This window comes from Cervus elaphus, chromosome 4 (genome assembly GCF_910594005.1).
Source record: "Cervus elaphus chromosome 4, mCerEla1.1, whole genome shotgun sequence".
NCBI lineage: Eukaryota > Metazoa > Chordata > Mammalia > Artiodactyla > Cervidae > Cervus > Cervus elaphus.
This window is the reverse complement of record NC_057818.1, coordinates 63246115-63265317: the sequence shown is the minus strand read 5'-3', so window position 1 is coordinate 63265317 and position 19203 is coordinate 63246115. Positions and strand designations below refer to the sequence as shown.

General features: G+C 42.3%; 1 protein-coding gene across 1 annotated transcript; it reads left to right on the top strand.

Annotated features, from left to right (window-relative positions):
• LOC122689418 (zinc finger protein 665-like) lies at window positions 1–18721 on the top strand. The gene is made up of 4 exons (XM_043895829.1): window positions 1–489; window positions 11259–11385; window positions 11891–11986; window positions 14962–18721. The coding sequence occupies exons 1-4, from the start codon at window positions 427–429 to the stop codon at window positions 17493–17495; spliced, it is 2820 nt and encodes a 939-aa protein (XP_043751764.1). The 5' UTR covers window positions 1–426; the 3' UTR covers window positions 17496–18721.
• Window positions 18722–19203: the final 482 nt, after the last annotated feature.

Genomic DNA, 19203 nt, shown 5'->3' with positions numbered 1-19203 from the left:
GATAGCATTACAATTCTGAGCGAGAACCCTTCCCGAGAAGAAGAGAAAAAAACTTCGTCAAACCAACCAATCAGAAGGAGACGAGTTACCCTCCACCCCTAGGCAATCGAGAAGGGCGGGAGAAGTCCCTCACCCCACCCCCATCCCACCAAGACTTCCCGCTTCCCCGGCTGCACAGTATAAACTAGCCGATCCCCTTAAGTTTTCCTTCCCGCACACCGTATGAATTAGCCAATCCCCCTAAGCTTCCCTTCCCGCCGTCCCTGCTAGACAGTATCAAAACGACCTGCCGCTTTCTCTCGGGGCTCCTTCACCACTGTGTGAAGAGAGTCCCTGCTCGAGCTTGTAATAAAGCTCCTCACTGCTTTTGCATCGATCCGCGGCTCCTGTCGTGTTTGGGGGAATTCTGCAATCCGGGTACAACATATGGGGGCTCGTCCGGGATCCCCCGAGCCCTTCAGGACCCGCGCTTCGGAGGACGAACGGCCGGTAAGCAATAACAGCAGGTGCATCTGTATCAAAGGGGGCCCAATCTGTGTCAGTCTGTAGCTGGAAATTAAACCTAGGCGGGCGCGCCGATAGTGGTCTCCAGCAGGGGGCCGGAGGAGACGTCTTCCAGCTCCCACTCTGTAGTCCCGTATATATACATATATATACCTGTGCGGGGACTACTCTGTACTTTCTTTCTCGGGATTGCGCGCTCTGTTATTTGTCTGGTGTGTTGTCTTGTTTGTTCATTGTGTGACTGACTGACGAGGGGACAGGCCCAATCTAGATGCTCTCCGCTTACCTTAGTAACTGGATTCAGGGGCCAGAGTACTCAGGGGCCAGCTTGTCTGCCAATGGACCAGACCCAGCGGCCGCAAATGGGACCCTTTTGTCCCTGGTCTCCTCCTGACGCAGACAACTGGCCAGAGTGCCCCGACCGGTAAGGAACAAGAGACTTTATTGACCTCTCTCCCCTTCCCTCTCTCTTTCCTCTCCTTAGCCCTACCTACCCTTCCCGTTTTTCTAGTCCCCCGGTCCTGGACGCAGGAATCTGGTCGAAGGGCCTCAGCTTGAGCTGAGGGTTGGAGACTGATCACCTCCTCTTGGCAGAGAACTCGAATTTTCTGATCTGGTTTCTGGCAGGGCCGAGTTCCAGTCCTCCCTTCTCTGAAAGCCCAGGGAAAAGTCCCGTAATGCCTGGGTGTCTGGAGGTCGCAGGAGACGTCTATAAGTCCACCCCTTTTGCCCCTCTTTCCCGCCTCCTTCTCCTTCTTCTTTCAACCTGGCTTTCTTTCCTCCTTTTAAAATCTTTGAAGACACCTGAAGTTTTGTGTCTCTATAGAAGGTTTTCCGAGAGACTGTATTCTTGTATTTAAGGGAGTGTCTGATGAAGACTGCCAGGTTTATATGTGTGTTTTAACTCTGTTCTGTGTTGTGATTTGTGACGGCTATTTTGCTTTGTCTAACCAACATTTAGACCTGCCGCCATTTTGTTAAAACTTGATTTTCTTTCCCTGTGCCTTGAGACCAGGGCTCTCAAGAACACTTATTTAGACCATCTGAGACTGAGAGGAAAAAAAAAATAAATAAATAAAAGAAAAAAAGCCTTTAAAAATGTTATTTGTTTAAATTTTATATTGTAATATCTAATTTATGACCAAACTTAGAAAATGAAGATAGATCTTGCACTGTGTCTGTCTAAATATGTTTTGGTATGTCTTTGTCTCTGAAAAATATTTTTAGGTTAATTTGTAAATGAGCTCTATTTAATTAGCTTAAAAAAAAGGGGGGGGGGTAAGCGCTTACAAATCTAATAATTCTAAATTAAACAATAAATTCCAGGTTCAGGTGAACTGAGACATATTCAGTATTAAATACCTGATATTAATGTTTGTTTGTTTGTTGCCCTATCTAATACAGACATGTCTTAGAGTAATTAACATCAAGTGAAATATTTTCATTATACCTAGGTTTAATATAAGTTAAATATTATACCTGTTACAAGTTTGTCGACAAAATTACCTTGAGTAAAAAAAAAAAAAACTTGTAAAAAATGTAAATGAGGTATGAATTTGTATATAAACTCTATTAAAAATAATTATTCTTTAAGAATATCTGTCTACAATAGTCTCCCCAGATTGGTGTAACTTGAATTTCTAAGGGTTGTGCTAAACTAAGTATTGGAAGTCTATTAAATAATTAGGTCATTTCCAAATGAAATAAGATTTTGAAACATTTACTACTAAACACTGATTTCCTTTTACAAAAAAACTAAAGAGATTTGAGACTATAAATGAATAACGTTTGATGCCATCCTAAAATGTTTTAAGAAAACAAGGGTTTTAAAAATTATCACTGGTATTTATGCTCACCAATCTATAAAATGCTAATATAAAAGTTAGCTCTTGGTTGCTAAAAGAAAGCAAGAAGTATGCTTTCAGTAAAAAAAAAAGTGTTAAAAAAATACTAAAAAGAGTTATGCATGATCAGGATTTTCTAAAATTAGATTACAATTAGTTAAATAAATAGATTTTGTTAAAAATGACAAGGTCATAAAAAACTGGTTAGAGCCAATTAGGTAAAGCTTTTAATTAATCTTTTTGATAAAACTTCCTGAATTGAATTCTTTTAAATTTCCCTTGACATCTAGCTAGCTTTGGGGTGTTTCAGAGGGCCCCTGAAACATCCCAAAGAGAGATATTAAACTGTTTATTTGGTTGGTTAAATTAAAAAAAAAAAAAAGAGTTCACCTAGATTTGTTAGGCAAAATCTGTGACAAGCCTTTGGTGTGAGTTTCCCAGCCCTGTTTTATATTAAAAGTTCAGTCTGAGATCCTACAAGTGTTTCAGCAAAATAAAAAGTCTATGATCAATTCTGTTATGTGATATTAATGTAAAAGTTTGTTTCTGAAGCTTATCTCAGTAATCTATCTTTGGATGAAGATCAGATGCCTCATGACCTGCAACCAGGACTGAAAAAAGACAGTTTAAGAGACTGTCTCCAACCTGGCTAAAAGGACTTTTTATCAGGTACTCTTAATTAGCTCATGCACAATAAAACTAAAGAGAAATTAACTCTTAGATTAATTCCCACTTCCAGAGGCCCCTACACTGGATTGGCCTATAGGAAAGACAGCTGACCTGATCTCACCTTAAAATGATGCTCAAACAGGAAATACTATAGTACACCAGGATGAAAAGACAACGACATCAGAGGTAGACAGCTTGTCCAAGATGCTGGACCTGATTCGTATGATCGTTTATAGTGTTCTCTTGACTTCTTAGACCTTTGTGTATAAATCAAATGCTTTTCTATCATAGGCCTGATTCTATGCCAGTTTTAAAAATCAATCCAATTGTTGGGTTTGTGGCCAATCACCTGTATCTAGTTCTGGGTTACTTTGGTAAATTTCTCTACTACAAGACTCTAACTGGTTGGCCCTGAAAAAATTTACTTGAAAAAATTATAGTCATATTCAGGTCACTGTGATATTACTAGATGAGATCCCCTCACCAGGCCAATTAATAATGCCTACTCTGACTCTGGCCATAAATTTGAGCCTTTTTCTATTCCTCAAGCTCAATCAGAGCAAAAAAAAAAAAAAAAAGTTTAAGCAAAAGAAAAAATCTCCCACAATTATAAGATAAATTTATATAGATAACACCAGGCTATGGTAATTTCGGTTTAAAGTCTCCTCTGTGTTAAAAACAATTAAATCATACTAAAAATAATCAGTCTAGTAACACTAGAAAACTGGGCTGTGTGCCTTATAGATGGTGGTGCTAATGTATAATTTCTCTGAAAGATAAAGGTTCGTACAGAGTAGACTAAGTCAGATGACCTGAGATATACTGGGCTACATCTAATAGAAGCTCTTACATCTTACTCGTGACTTTACTAGTACTGCTGGCTATGTTCTTTGTATTTCACCTGTTTTACAAAATTGCCATTTCTTACAGTGCCATATGTGTGACTGAGGCCTCTGATAACATAATATATAGTTCCCTATGAGATCAATAATGATGGCAGTGTAACTCTAGATATGAGAAAAAACAACAAGAGGGAATGTTTTCCTGGACCAAGAGGCTAGTAAGACAGGTGGTCCAGAGAATTTTAGATACTGTTTTATGGCCTAGTCCAGTAACAGCACATTGAGTGGCCGGTCAACAAAATCTTTGCCAAACCTGAGAATAGATATTCTCAGCACCATGGGATAAAATGGTCATGAAATGCCCCCCTCAAAGTCGTGGTCAAGTTTATGAACAAAAAGGGGCTTTGCCAACTGAAGATTGACACTTGCCATCTACATCTACAGCGATGATATCATGGCCACTGCAACTGCTGACTTTCAATGGCCCTGAAAGGAGTTCAGGGTGAAGATCAAGAATGAGACACTCGGTGCTCTGGAAACAACTGGCAGAACAAGCCTTCAGATAGTTAGATCTTTTCAAGAGATTTTATGAGTCCCAATTCTTGCATCTTCTCATACCTAGAGAAACACTGACATCATTAATGGTGCCATCTGCTTTGGCTATTAAAAACATTTTACAATTAAAAGTCAAAATAGAGTACTCAGTGATGGTTCAGACATCCTGGGAAATAACCAGGTGTTACTATAAGTGTAATTTCAGATTAGACATTGTATTGCTAAACACTTGAGTTTTCTGAGTCGTGTCAGGCTTAAATGCCACCATTCTCAAAACAATGTCTGCTAGAAGCTAGTAACTTCTACCTTACTTTTTATAAAACTAAGCAACTGGCCACCTGGCTAAAAGTCTCCCCAAAGTGCCAGGTCCAGACTGGGTTTCAGGCCTATTCTTCTAAAAAAAAAAAAAAAAAAAAAAAATTTATTTTGTCTATTAAAACTCCAGTTATCCCTTCTCCAGCTACTACTAACTGGGTATGTTACAACAAAATGGCAGACCAAGGGATTGAGATTTTAATCATACAAGGCTCAGGTCTAAGACTTAAAACTCAGAAATACTCCCAATTCAGTGTCTCTTCTCCAATCTGAGGCAGTCCTATGCCCCATTTTGACAACTATCTCAGTCATAGTTGCCCTGTTCCCTAAATTAAAACTGAGCAGGACTCTGTGGGGTGGCAACTTTGGAGTACAGATCTGCTGTACTGTAAAATATAGGCTTTATTCAGCCTCCTTGACCTTCCCTGAGTTCCAAAGGGTAGATTCAAACAATTGCTAATCAAGAAAGGAAAAAAAAAATACAGAAACAGAGGGGAAACAATCAAATGGTGGTACAGCCTTGAGATGGGTCCTGGTTCCTACTCAAAGAAATATGTATAATAATGTCTTTGAGTTCTTCTACTGAACTGGAGCCCACCCCGGTGAAAGATGGTAACTTCAGACTAAACACAAGATTCCTAGAACACAGCTCTGTTGCTTGACCACCAGCCAATCATCCCAGTGGTGCCTCCTGTTTCTGGGGACCAGTGATGACCGTCCTGTTAGGTCTCCTGTTTGGCCCCTGTCTATTTTATCTCTGAGAGGCGCCAACAGTTTCAAACTAAGTTGCTGTTGTTATAAGAGTAAAAGCTGGTTTCAGATATAAAACACCCCAACTTAGATCAGGTAGAGAGAGACTTCTGCTCTGCTAGGCAGGCCTACGCCCAGGCACAGCAGGAAGAAATTACAGAAGAAACAGAATTTCGCCCCAATTCTCAAAAAGCATCTTGAGTATGAAGTCTCTCAAGAGAGAATTATTAAGAAAAACACACTGCCTGTCCGTTCACCTAATGTTACTCAGAACTCAATATTCGACTGTCTCCACAGATGATATAGTTGACTCTGTAGAACACCCATGATTGGGTCTTCCATAGGAACTAGAAGAGGGGGAAATGTGAAAGAAAAATTTAAAACAACTCCATTTTAGATAGCATTACAATTCTGAGCGAGAACCCCTCCCGAGAAGAAGAGAAAAAAACTTCGTCAAACCAACCAATCAGAAGGAGACGAGTTACCCTCCACCCCTAGGCAATCGAGAAGGGCGGGAGAAGTCCCTCACCCCACCCCCATCCCACCAAGACTTCCCGCTTCCCCGGCTGCACAGTATAAACTAGCCGATCCCCCTAAGTTTTCCTTCCCGCCGTCCCTGCTAGACAGTATCAAAACGACTCACCGCTTTCTCTCGGGGCTCCTTCACCATCGTGTGAAGAGAGTCCCTGCTCGAGCTTGTAATAAAGCTCCTCACTGCTTTTGCATCGATCCGTGGCTCCTGTCGTGTTTGGGGGAATTCGGCAATCCGTGTACAACAGAAGCAGGCGCGTCATTATCCAGCATGGGGGAGGGGGCAGGTCATCCCCTTCCAAATCCTGTAGAATTTCCTTTTTTATCACCAGTCAATTTTTGTGCCATTAATCATTTTCCCTTTCCCTTCTGGATACAGAACCTTGCCTAAGTAGGAGGGTCTCAAGCTAACCCTAGCCATGGAGATTGATCCAATAGATGGAGATTGATCCAGGTGTCCTGGCTCTCCTGTCACTACTGTATAGATTGCTTCCACTATTTTTGAGTTCATGGTGTTCTCTGGTGACCATCCTACTCCTATAGAGGGCCTTTCGACCACAGAGTATGTGCAGGTGGTTAGGCTTCATCTTCACCCCATAGTCTCCTCCTAATCCCTTTAAATTTTTAATCATGCACTCCAATATAGTTGCCTTAGATTCACTTCCCCCCATCTTGCTTACCTTCTCGGACCTTCTTCTACTTTTCCTTTTCGTTCTGTCTACGAAGTTCTCAGTACCCTATGTACTTCTGATATTTCCACTCAGTGACACTTAAATGCCATTCTGCCTCCTTCCTAACTGGGGTGAGAAGAGCCTTACCTGCCAGATCCCAGAGGGATAAGGGGGATCGGCATGTCTTCACCCGCCGGGCAGCACAGCTAAACCAGAACATCACATGGTCCAAGACAGTTTCTCCCTTAAAGTCCATCTGCTTGGTGGGCTTGATCAGGTGCGGATGAAAACACAGATGGGTTAAATATCCCATGTCCCAGGCCATCTCCGGAAAAGCCAATTCATACTCACTTCTGTATCCCCCTCCTTCTTGCCTAACAATTCCGAGGGGGTCAAGAATTTCACAGCAGACATGACACCTCCTCAGGGAGGGCAGAATATGAGCATACAAGGACCAGTTTCCTATCCTAAAAATCCCCTGGCAATCACTTGGTAATAACTTTCCCCGAGACAGCGTGGACACACCTCCTAAATGACCTTCACAAATTACCTTTCTAAACCCGAGCACAAGCAATCGCCGCCTGCCTATTCCAGGCTCCTGTGGGTCCCCGCTCCTTCTAGTCCCTCCCACGGGGGTGATCAGACCCCTCTTCCACCCTGCCGGGTGGGTCCCTCCTCACCTGAGCGCTCAGTTCCCCTGCTGCCATCCACTACCTGCTAACGTGAAAGGTCCGGGCGTTGAGAAGCAGAATCCTTCCAGAGGGGCGAGGCGCCTTCCCTACTCTAGGAGATTCAAGCTACAAGGCCTCGGGGTGGCCTCAAATGAGACCAGTCTCCTCAAAGTGAGGAGTTTCCTGGCCAATGCACCAAATGTTATAGCCTCGTTTTCCGGGAAACAAACTCACTCAGAAGGACAATACAGATAGTGGAGCGCAGTTTATTACACCAGTGGGCCCAAGGCAGAGTCTCCTCTTAGCCAAGGACCCTGACCAGCATTTGTGAAAATCTTTTATACCCCATGTGTATGTGTCCAAAACCACCACCCCAATCCTTTGATGCTTACAATTGAAGGGTAAATACAGTCACAATAACCCCATCATTCACGTGTTATGTGTTCAAACAGTTAATAATCAATAAGCCTGCGGTTACATTCCAACCAGTTAATAACCAAGAAGTCTGTGCTTACATTCTGATAGATACTGTCTGGAGGCAGGGGTGATTAGTGTCTGTTTTCTCTTAGGTGATGAGTAACCTGGATATGATCTTCAAGGTTCCCCTGTCCGGAGGGCGTCTTATCCTTCCATTGTCGTTCCCACAGGCACTAAGCAGAGAGTTCCGAGTCCACTGGAGAGGTGGCCGAGCACGATCAGCCCTGACAAGCCCGAGGTGGAGTCCAGGCATATGAATTCCTACTTCAAATTGATGCTTTTGAACTGTGGTGTTGGAGAAGACTCTTGAGAGTCTCTTGGACTTCAAGAATATCCATCCAGTCTATCGTAAAGGATATCAGTCCTGGGTGTTCATTGGAAGGACTGATGTTGAAGCTGAAACTCCAATACTCTGGCCACCTGATGTGAAGAGCTGACTCGTTGGAAAAAAGCCCTTATGCTGGGAAAGATTGAGGGCAGGAGGAGAAGGGGACGACAGAGGATGAGATGGTTGGATGGCATCACTGGCTCAATGGACATGGATTTTGGTGGACTCCGGGAGTTGTTGATTGACTGGGAAGCCTGGTGTGTTGCGGTTTATGGGGTGGCAAAGAGTCGGACATGACTGAGTGACTGAACTGAACTGAACTGAACTGAATGGATTAGTGGTTTCCTGTTTCTTGCATTTCAGTGTGAATTTGGCAATAAATAGCTCATGGGCACAGATACCAGCTCTTGGAGGTCCACACCCATCCTGGAAGGAGCCCCTCCCCAATCAATCAGACTGACATTCTTTGTTTCTAGAAGTTCCCGCCCTAAATGCTCCCTTCCTGAGGTCACAGGGGTGCTGAGCTGCAGCTCTTGGCTCTTGGACCTGGGTCTCCCTCTTACATTGTTTCAAAAATCCTCACAGGCTGGGTCAGGTAACCTGGTAGTTCTGTCTGTTATGTCTTGGGAATTGTACTGTGGCCTGCACTCTGTAAGGCAGAAAGAAAGGAGGAGAACTCGCAGGGGTGGTCTGCATAGAGAAGGCAGGAAAGGTAAACACCAAACACAGGGTGTGATTAGCATATCAGGTTAGTCTGGATTATCCGCTGCAGACCAGGAAGGAGAAGGTAACAAAGGAGCTCTGAAAACGGCCAAGGGAAACAAGAAAACTATTTCTTCTCGATCATTGCAGCAGTTGCAGATTCAAGAGTTGTGTGGATGCCTTTAAAGTTATCTACTTAACACCCAGATGTGAGTTTGTGATAAAAATCCCCAGAAGAGATGCAGAGCTGGAGGAAGAAGAGGAGGAAATGGCAGCTTCTCAGGTAAATGTCCTGTCCCGGGTCTGGGGCTGTGTCTGCTTTTCCTCCTGAAACGCTGGTCTGAACATCTGCAAACCTTCAATTCTCGGCTTCTAAGTTTTCTACCTAGGGTGTTTGTTGCCCACTGTTTACTTTTTCCAGTTTTTCTTGTATTAGAGAAGACTGGCTCTTTAGACAGTTTCTTCCTTATGTCCCAAAGCCTGTTATCCAATGTATGTATCCTGGCTTTCTATAGAGCATGATGAATTCTCAACACTGTTCTGTCAGTTTCAATGTTGAACATATTCCCTTTGTGAAAGACCAACACGGGGAGGCACTGGTATAAGGGATTCCCAGTGGAATGCTGTTCTGTGTGGGGATCCTAGGGAAGTAGGGGAAATGCCATGATGAGTTTATATCTGGATGCAACTTCAGGTCTTTAGAACAGGAGCAAAAGGCAATGCCCTTGGAAATAGAATGGACTCAGTGGTCCAGATTTTATTCAAAAATAAAAAATGTAGTTGAGACTATCCTCTTCCTCTGTGTCGATAAGAAAGACTTACTAATTAAATGTGGTATTAGGCTACATGACACAGGAGGTATATATGAAGTGAAATTTGCTTAAAACTAACTTTTTTTAATGATGGATTCAGATCATGGTTTCCATAATATTGCCAACATACCCATGCAGTGGTAATGCATTCTTCCATTTACTTCTAACCCCATGACTCTGATGGTCACTGGTTTAGGTACTTCTGTGAGATTCCCATGCGACGCAGCTCATGTATTTCCCTTTTGTCTTTAACAACTATCTTGGGAAAAAAGTGAGGGATGTGCCTAAACTATCACAGTTAATGGGGGAATCCCATAAGCTCTTAAGTTTCTCTTTGCTTTGGAAGATGACTGTGTTTAGTAGAGATGCTGGGTTTGGGGGATTTTTCTCACTCAAGCCCAGGTCTGGTCATTTCCAGGTACACTCCACACTCACATCACAGAGTCTCATCACATTTTTGTATTTTCCAAAATGTTTATAAGAATCTTATTAGTGCTAATCTATGTTCAACTGTGTTAAAATTTGAACTATAGCTCTTTGGAAATGATATAGATTTTCAGGAAATTAAAAAATTCAGAACCAGAGCTTTACTTTATGTTACATCATTCTGTATGTCTGTATTCTAGTTTATTTAAAGAAATAAAAATAATATCATCCCATTATATTTATGTACATTTTTAATAAGTTAAAAAAAACTTTATTTTATTGAAATGACAACTTTTCCCTATTCACTATTAATAAGTATGTAGTCCCATTATAGTATATGTCTGTGTCCACAAACCTGTTAACATGATTTGATCGCTGTTTTTTTTATCCGTTTTTTAAAGATTTTCAGAAAAAGGGAATAGGTACCTACTCTAGTATTCTTTCCTGGAGAATCCTATGGACAGAGGAGCTATTATTTCTGTTGCACATTCAAGATTCTGTAAAAACTGTCATAAAGATATACAGTATATACTAAATAGTTAAAATGATTCTTGCTGCAAGGTTACTATCCTATAAGACCTGTAAAATTTGTAAAAGACTTAAAGTTCAGACTTAAGTGTGAATTCTTCCCTACTATTCTCCTTCATTCCAGTTCAGAATGGTCATTTGTGGAGCAGAATTTGCAACATTACTAGTTCAAATAAGCTTGGTAAAAATGTGGCACAATTTCTCCACTCCAGAACTCTTGGATCAGAATCTGCTTTTTAAAAATGTTTCCTGGTTTTTGGTAGACAATTTATCCTGGGTCACACGAGTACAACACTCAAAAATAAATATGCCAGTGTTGATCTGATTACATTATAATTTCTCTTCCACATCAGAATAGTTTCTTGTGAATCATATCCTCTTTTCTTGGGGTTAAAAATGTGGTAGAAAATGTTACTGTGTGATACCAGAAACTACACTAAATCAAAATCAGTTCTCTGAAATTACTGCTTTCGTTTAGGGTCAGGTTAGGAAGTCTTCTCTTGGCCATATGACAGTCAGTCAGTCAGTCAGTTCAGTCATTCAGTCATCAGTCCTGTCTGACTCTTTGCGATCACAGTTGTGTCTGACTCTTTGTGACCCCAAAGTACATGGCATGTGTACTTTGTATTTCAGGGGTGGCTGACATTCCAGGATGTGACCATAGACTTCACTCAAGAGGAGTGGGAATGCCTGGACCTCGGTCAGCGGGACTTGTACAGGGATGTGATGTTAGAGACCTACGGGAACCTGGCCTCCTTGGGTGAGGAGAACTGCCTTCCAGAATCCCTTTTCCACCACTGGGTTTGGTTCCTGCATTTCTAGAACGTCTCCTGGAATTTTCTGCTTCCACCAACACCTTCAGATCCCTGCTTTCTAGCAGGAAATGGGTATTTGTGAGTTTAGAAAGAAAGCCTTCATGGTGATTCAGTATGATTCTAACCTTTTTCTTCCGTGATGTAATCTGCCTCCTTCACTCTAGCATGGTGGTGATTAAATCAGTTCCATGGTATTAAATAGTGACACCTTCCTCTTAAAACCACATTTACACTGCTTACTTTAGCCTTGTAGTACTTGACCAGAATCTCAGGATCTGATTTTTATGTATTTGTTAGTATTGTAAGGGTGCTTTCAATAAAGTATTTGGGGAAATCATCCTCTAGGCTATATTAACATTCACCCGTGTGTTCTCTTCTCACCCAAATACATATTGGGTTGGAAACTTATGAATCTCTAGCAAAACAAATATTCCTTTCTCTGATGAACAGGTCTTGTGGTCTCAAAGCCGGACCTGGTCACCTTTCTGGAGCAAATGAAGACTCCCTGGGATGTAAGGAGAACGGACACAACAGCCACATACTCAGGTAGGTGTGAATGGATGGACTGATGACTCAGGTGAGAGGTCCAAGGAGCAGTGAGGAAGTCAGCCTTTGTCCTATGGCTTGGGAAGACGTGCTCCAGTGGAAATGATTTTGGAGAACTCTGGGTTCATTTCTGTTGCTGTCATAGACGGACATTGCCTGGCTCCTTCTGCCTCTCAATCGTTCATGAATTCAGCTCCATGATTACTTTTCTCATCCACAGTGAGAATTCAAATTCTCTTCTTGGCTTGTGACAACTTGCATGGGTTGGCTGCTCTTTAATTTCTTGGGGATCCTATGAAAACTGCCATTGATGAATAAATATAAGATGCTCTTTTTAAAGTTTGTTTCTACCTCTAGAAAGAAATGTGTGAGTGGAATTGTAAACAAACTATCAATACTCTAGGAATATTGGAGACAGAATTTATTTTCTGATTTATATTTTCTAAAAGACTGGAAGCTACAAATATGACCTTATACATTTTAAACTCATTTCAGTGTATAAAGCAAAACTTCCATAAAATGAGAGAATGCAAATCTCTGAGTTACACCAATGTTTCACTTTTCGTTATGTGAACTCATTTTAAATATCTGAAGTGCATTTGCCACAATTCCTCAATGGTAAAATACTCTAATGTATTCAATTAACTCAAAGATTTTTTAAATAAATTGGCAAAATAGTTTAGAACATTTTCCACCGTATTTCTAATGGTTGTTTGAAACTATTAACATTTTAGATCATATAAAGAAGTCCTTTTAAGTCCTTTACATCCTTATTGGATTTAAATCCTTATTGTTTTACAATGTTGTGCTCTTGTACAGCAAAGAGAATGAAGTACACGTATAAATAGCCACTGTTTGTTAGATTTCCTTCCATTTGGGTCTCCGCAGGGAACTGAGTAGAGTTCTCTGTGATCCCAACACATTTTTAAAAATCTCACTTCTTATTTAATTGCTTAAGGCTTTATTATCTTGTTTCTTATCAGCTGCCCCAGACTTTATTAATTTATCTCATTTGTTATCAGTTTCCTATGGCCCTCAGTTTCTAATTAGTTGTATGTCAATATCATTTATGATTTTTAGATACAAACATCTAATAGAATGTGTTCCAATAAAACACAAGTGGTAAGAAGTGGATTAAAGAATTGGAAGGCACCTAGTACTTCTGAAAATGTTTGGTGTCTCCATTTAAGACGACTTAGGGCAAAAGGTAATCATTAGACTGCGTGTCTCCGCTTCATTGAGTGGTTCTTGTAGCTTATTATTTTGCCCCTTCCTCTGCTCCACACTCTTTGTCCCCTGGTTTTATTACGTTTTCTGTGTGTGGTCTCTGCCCTGAAGGCTGCAGGATCCTAGTTCCTCTTGTTTCTTGTGCCTGCCCTTTAGGGGCTCAGTTTGGTCCTGAGGTTTGTGCCCTGATCCCCTTGATGGGCACTTGATTGCTGTAACCGAGCCTGCCCTGGATATTGAGGGGTGCTTCCCCATCGCTCTGTGGCTGTCACTGCCCTGTCTGTGGTGGGTCTGCGCCCTGGTTGGCGGAACAGAGCCCCCAGATCTGTTTCTTCGCTGTGATCCTGATCTGTGTGGAGGCAGGTGGGATTGGAGCACACCCCTGGGAGAGAAGCCCCTGAGGATTGCTGCTCTGGGGATGTTCCCCTTGGGATGTGCTCTGTGCGTCACTTTCACCCATTGGGTGAGTCTCGTGTGACCCTGGTTGGCCCTGATCTTGGCCCCACCTCACCCATGGGTATGCCGGCACACGGCCCTGGGGTCTCTCAGATGTTGTTCTCCCCGGGTCACCAGCATAGATCCCCTGAACTCAGGGCCTAGGTCCCAGGTGCTGTGGTGCTGTGGGGGCAGCTCAGACCCCGGCCTGGCCCCGTCCCCTCGTGTCCGAGCCCACAAAGTCTACAGTTGCTAAAGCCACACCTGCTGTGACTGGGGGCGTCCCCCTTGTCCTTCAGATGCTCTGCAGGGGCTGAGCTGACAAAGCCGGTTGCCTGTGTAAAAGCGCGGTTAGTGCAGCTGCGAGCAGAGACCTCAGCTTTTCTTCCTTAACCCTGGGGCTCAGCCGTGCTTTCAGCTCCATCTGAGCATGTGACCCACCCACAGGTGTCTGCTCCAGAGGCTGCCCCAGGGCACAGGGGTCTGCTGACGGGGGAGGAGGGGCATGGGGGAGGCCGTGGCTGGGCCTCAATAGAGCCCACCCGAGTGGTGGTCCTCCCTACTGCCAGGGATGAGGGGCCAGCACGGGGGAGAGAGGCTGCGGTGGGGTTCTTCCCTTTGGGCCTCAGTCAACAATGGCGCTCTGCGCTTTGGTGGTGCAGGCTTCTCCACAAGCGTCCCATTTGCAGAGCTCCTCCCTCCCTCCCGTCCCCTCAGGATGTCTCCTCATGGCCAACCGCAGTCCTCTGCCTGGGTCTGCTCCGCAAAGCCCACGTTCCAGCACCCAGCCCTTGTCTGCAGTGGTGGACACCCTTGAGGTGGACACCCTCTCAGGCTGGGTGGGCAGGGCAAGGGTCAGCACCCCATCTGCAGCTCTCACTCCCCTCTGCCACACGCGGGTTGCCATGTTCTCTTCCACAGAGAATGAGGCTCTCCTTCTGTCCAAACTGGGCTCCCCCATGAGGGGCTCCCCCGGATGTGGACACCTCTTCTCTCTTCAGATCCCCCCAAGCTTACAGGTCCCATCCCAGTTGCTCTCCTCTTCCTTCTCCTTCTTCTTTTTTGGTCCTACTTGGCTCACCAGGAATCTTTCTTGTCCTTTTAGGTGGTGTAGGTTCTTTGCTAGTGTTCACAGGGCGCTCTGTGAGAGTTCTTCCAATTCTGAGGTATTCTTGATGCATTTGTGGAGAGAGATGAACTCCAATCTGCCTAATCCTCTGGCATCTTGATCCTTGGGTCCCCATTTTCTCTAAATCTTCAAGGATATTCACTGAGAATAGTAGATAAGAAAGCTTCTATTTGGTATCTTTTAGGTCTGTTTTCTCACAACACCCATGGTTTGATGTCAAAGAATCCAAGGTTTGAAAATTTAATGCAAAAAGCAAACCTATATGAAAGAGCTCCCCTCGGAAATGACCATTTAACCAAAGACTGGGGACATACAAGGGTATGTGACAGACTGAGAGGATGTTTATATGGACATAAAGAAATTGAGACCGCTTCACATACTGTGGACATGACTGCCAGAAGAAATGAGCACTGGGAGTCAAATTGGGGAAAGCACCCGATTCAGTCATCACCGTCTGCCGCGCAGTGTATCTTTGTAAGCAATGACTCACATCAGTTTTTGAAACACACACGTTCCCTGAGGGGAAATGTGGAAAATCTGGAAAGTCATCCAGTGTCTATTCCAAATGTTCGTTCAGACCACTCTGAACATAGACTTCGATTACACATACATTCAACCACGTCTGAAAAGGAGAAGTTTACAAATGATGGGGAAAACTCACAATATAATCAACTTGAGGGGTCTGTGAGCAACGGGTCATTATTCTTCCACCAACAGACAGGTTCTCTCCAATCCAAAATGTGTAATGTTGATAATAATGGAGGAGACTTAATTCAGCCATCACTGTTTGATACATATCATGATAGGGTTAATATAAAACAACTTTTCATGTGTAATAACACGAGTCAGGCCTTAAGTAGGAGCTCCAACCCCAATAGTTTCCAGAGTATTTATGATGGAGCAAGAAACTGTTCATACAATGACAGTGGGTATAACATTGAACAAGACTCTGATCTTAGGAAACATCAGGCACCTCAATCTTCAGATAAGGATTCTAAAAGTAATACATGCAGGAATATCTTTTATCAAGCATCAGGTCTTTCACTAAATAAGAGTACACATACTGGAGAGAAGACTTACAATTGTAGTGAATATGATGTGTCTAATCTGTCTTCAGAACTTATTCAACAGCAGAGTATTCAGAATCCACAGAAAAACTACAAGTGTAAGAAATGTGAGAAAGTCTTTACTAACGCACTCAACCTATGTAAACATAGGGAAATTCATACAGGATGGAATACTTTCACATGTACAGAATGTGACAAATCATTTAATCAGAGTTCAAAACTTAGTCAACATCAGCGAATCCATATTGGCCAGAAGCCTTATAAATGTAAGGAATGTGGTGAAGGCTTTAGCCAGCACTCAAGTCTTACTTACCATCAGAGAGTCCATACACGGGAGAAGTCTTCTAAATGTAAGGATTGTGGCAAAGCCTTTAAACAGTGCTCATGTCTTCATAAACATCAGGTAATTCATGCTGGAGAGAAACCTTGTAAATGTCAAGAATGTGGAAAAGCTTTCAGTCAATACGCAACTCTTATTAAACACCAGCGAATTCATACTGGAGGGAAGCCTTATAAATGTAAGGATTGTGGCAAAGGCTTTATTCAACGCAAAGGTCTTACTTGCCATCAGAGAACTCACACTGCAGAAAAACCATATAAATGTCAAGAATGTGGAAAAGCTTTCAGTCAATATGCAACTCGTAATAAACACCAGCGAATTCATACTGGAGAGAAGCCTTATAAATGTAAAGATTGTGGCAAAGGCTTTATTCAACGCAAAGGTCTTACTTGCCATCAGAGAATTCACACTCGAGAGAAACCTTATAAATGTCAAGAATGTGGAAAAGCTTTCAGTCAATACGCAACTCTTATTAAACACCAGCGAATTCATACTGGAGAGAAGCCATATAAATGTAAGGATTGTGGCAAAGGCTTTATTCAACGCAAAGGTCTTACTTGCCGTCAGAGAATTCACACTGGAGAGAAACCATATAAATGTCAAGAATGTGGAAAAGCTTTCAGTCAATATGCAACTCGTAATAAACACCAGCGAATTCATACTGGAGAGAAGCCTTATAAATGTAAGGATTGTGGCAAAGACTTTAGCCAGGCCTCAGGCCTTATGTACCATCAGAGAGTTCACACTGGAGAGAAGCCTTATAAATGTAAGGATTGTGGCAAAGACTTTAGCCGGGGCTCAGACCTCATGTCCCATCAGAGAGTTCATACTGGAGAGAAGCCTTATAAATGTAAGGATTGTGGCAAAGACTTTAGCCAGGGCTCAGGCCTTATGTACCATCAGAGAATTCATACTGGAGAGAAGCCTTATAAATGTAAGGATTGTGGCAAAGACTTTAGCCAGGGCTCAGGCCTTATGTACCATCAGAGAATTCATACTGGAGAGAAGCCTTATAAATGTAAGGATTGTGGCAAAGGCTTTAGCTGGCACTCAGGTCTTACTTGCCATCAGAGAATTCACACTGGAGAGAAACCTTATAAATGTCAAAAATGTGGAAAAGCTTTCAGTCAACGCTCTACTCTCACTCAACACCAGAGAATTCATACTGGAGAGAAGCCTTATAAATGTCAGGATTGTGGCAAAGACTTTAGGCGCTGCGCCGGTCTTACTCGCCATCAGAGAATTCACACTGGAGGGAAAACTTGTAAAAAAGGTGGTAAAGTTTTCAGTCACTATGCAACTCTTATTTAACATGAGCGAATTCATACTGAAGAGGAGCCTTATAAATGTAAGGACTGTGACATAGACTTTAACCCAGCACATTGGTTTTACTTACCATCAGATAATTCATACTGAAGGAATTCTCATAAATGTAAAGAAACCTGCAAAGGCTTTAATCAGAGCTCTCATCTCACTGGACATCAGAGAGCATGTCCTGGAGGGAAACCCTAGTAATGAAGTAAGACATGGAAGAGGTTTGTCCTGAATATACAGTTCAGGAAACCCAAGACTGTTTATATAAGAATGATACGGAATGACGTAAAGAAAATATAAATAAGTATTTACAAAAAATCAAACCTAAATAAATATCAGGAAATGCATACTAGAAAGTATTTCATAAACCCTGTTTTCTGACGTTCCTCTTAGGGAGAAATATTGTAGATAGTGATTCATAGTTAAAATAGACAGAAAGTTGATAGGTTAGTATGGATCACAAGATGAAGAGGTGATGTTCAGCCATGTACAGTTACTAGCTATGTATGTTTGTTGATGTTGAAACGATTTGTGATTATTTGAAAACCAAAATGAATGTAACTGAATTCTCAAATTACTCCATGCTACACTTCATTTCTAGTGTGCATGCAAAGTTATGTTTTTGATGGTTGGTACCTCAAAGATGAGAGAAGCCCTTCTTTCTAGGAAGAAAACATTTATAATTTTCTCCATTATAAGATTAAGGACACAGGAATGTAACATGTGCAGTGAACATCTAAATGGTGGTGTTTGTCATTCATGTCACACATCCCTGTAAGTCACCGTGATATAAGTGTTCAGGGAATAATTCCACAGATTAAAGTACATTTTCAATGTACATTTTCAATAGTTATGTCACTTGCTTTTAAAGTAAAGTACAAAGACAGTTCACTAAAATCTTGATGTATTTTATAATATCAACAGAAGTCATGAATATCAGTAGCCATGTTTCAGTTAAAGACATCTCTGCTACCCTAGAAATGTAGGGAAAATCCTTCCCAGAAAAATCATGTAATTATTGTATGTCTTCTTAAATGATTAGCCTCCCTTTTGTAACCGTAGAAATCACAGTTCTCAGATCATTGTATCAGAGGTATATTATCATTGTTCATGCTTATAATCTGTATTTTAACCGAAGTTACATAGTGGAGTGTAAAAGGTTTTATTCTGTGTGTGATAAGCATACATGTTAAGCAATAAAACTGAATGGTTTCTTGTGTAAATGTTGGTGTGTAATGAATGAAGTGTTAGCCTAGCAATTGAAGGTTGCAGGAAAGAATACCTAACGAGAAACTCTTCAGTAGCATAGAAGGGTGAAGTCTGTAACAATTAGTTTCCTTCCTGCCCTTAAGTTTCAAATCATTAGATCATGTATTTCCCATCATTTCTCCATTGTACTTTTCCCCCTCTCTGTAACCGCAGGGACATATTGACGGTTCTAATAAGAAGGATCATACAGAGTACTGTTGAGAGCTCCCCTGAACTGCTCCATGCTGTTGCTGCCTCAGCGTCTGTCTGGGGAGCAGGCAGCCTGCAGGTCCTGTGAGCACTTGCACCAGAAGACCCCCTTCCTTGAGACCAGCAGGCTTGCTGAACCCCAGTGCCTATTCACAGGCTCCCCTTCAATGCCACCCTCACAGAGCCACCAAAATCCTGCTCCTCTTGGTTTGAATGGACCCATCCACACTCAGCCTGGGGAGCCCAC

Excerpts from the sequence above, each read along its gene's own strand:
- LOC122689418 (XM_043895829.1), top strand. The coding sequence starts at position 427 with ATGGGGGCTCGTCCGGGATCCCCCGAGCCCTTCAGGACCCGCGCTTCG. Across the intron at positions 490-11,258 it reads CTTCGGAGGACGAACGGCCG|GGGTGGCTGACATTCCAGGA; the intron begins GTAAGCAATAAC and ends TTTGTATTTCAG. Across the intron at positions 11,386-11,890 it reads CGGGAACCTGGCCTCCTTGG|GTCTTGTGGTCTCAAAGCCG; the intron begins GTGAGGAGAACT and ends TCTGATGAACAG.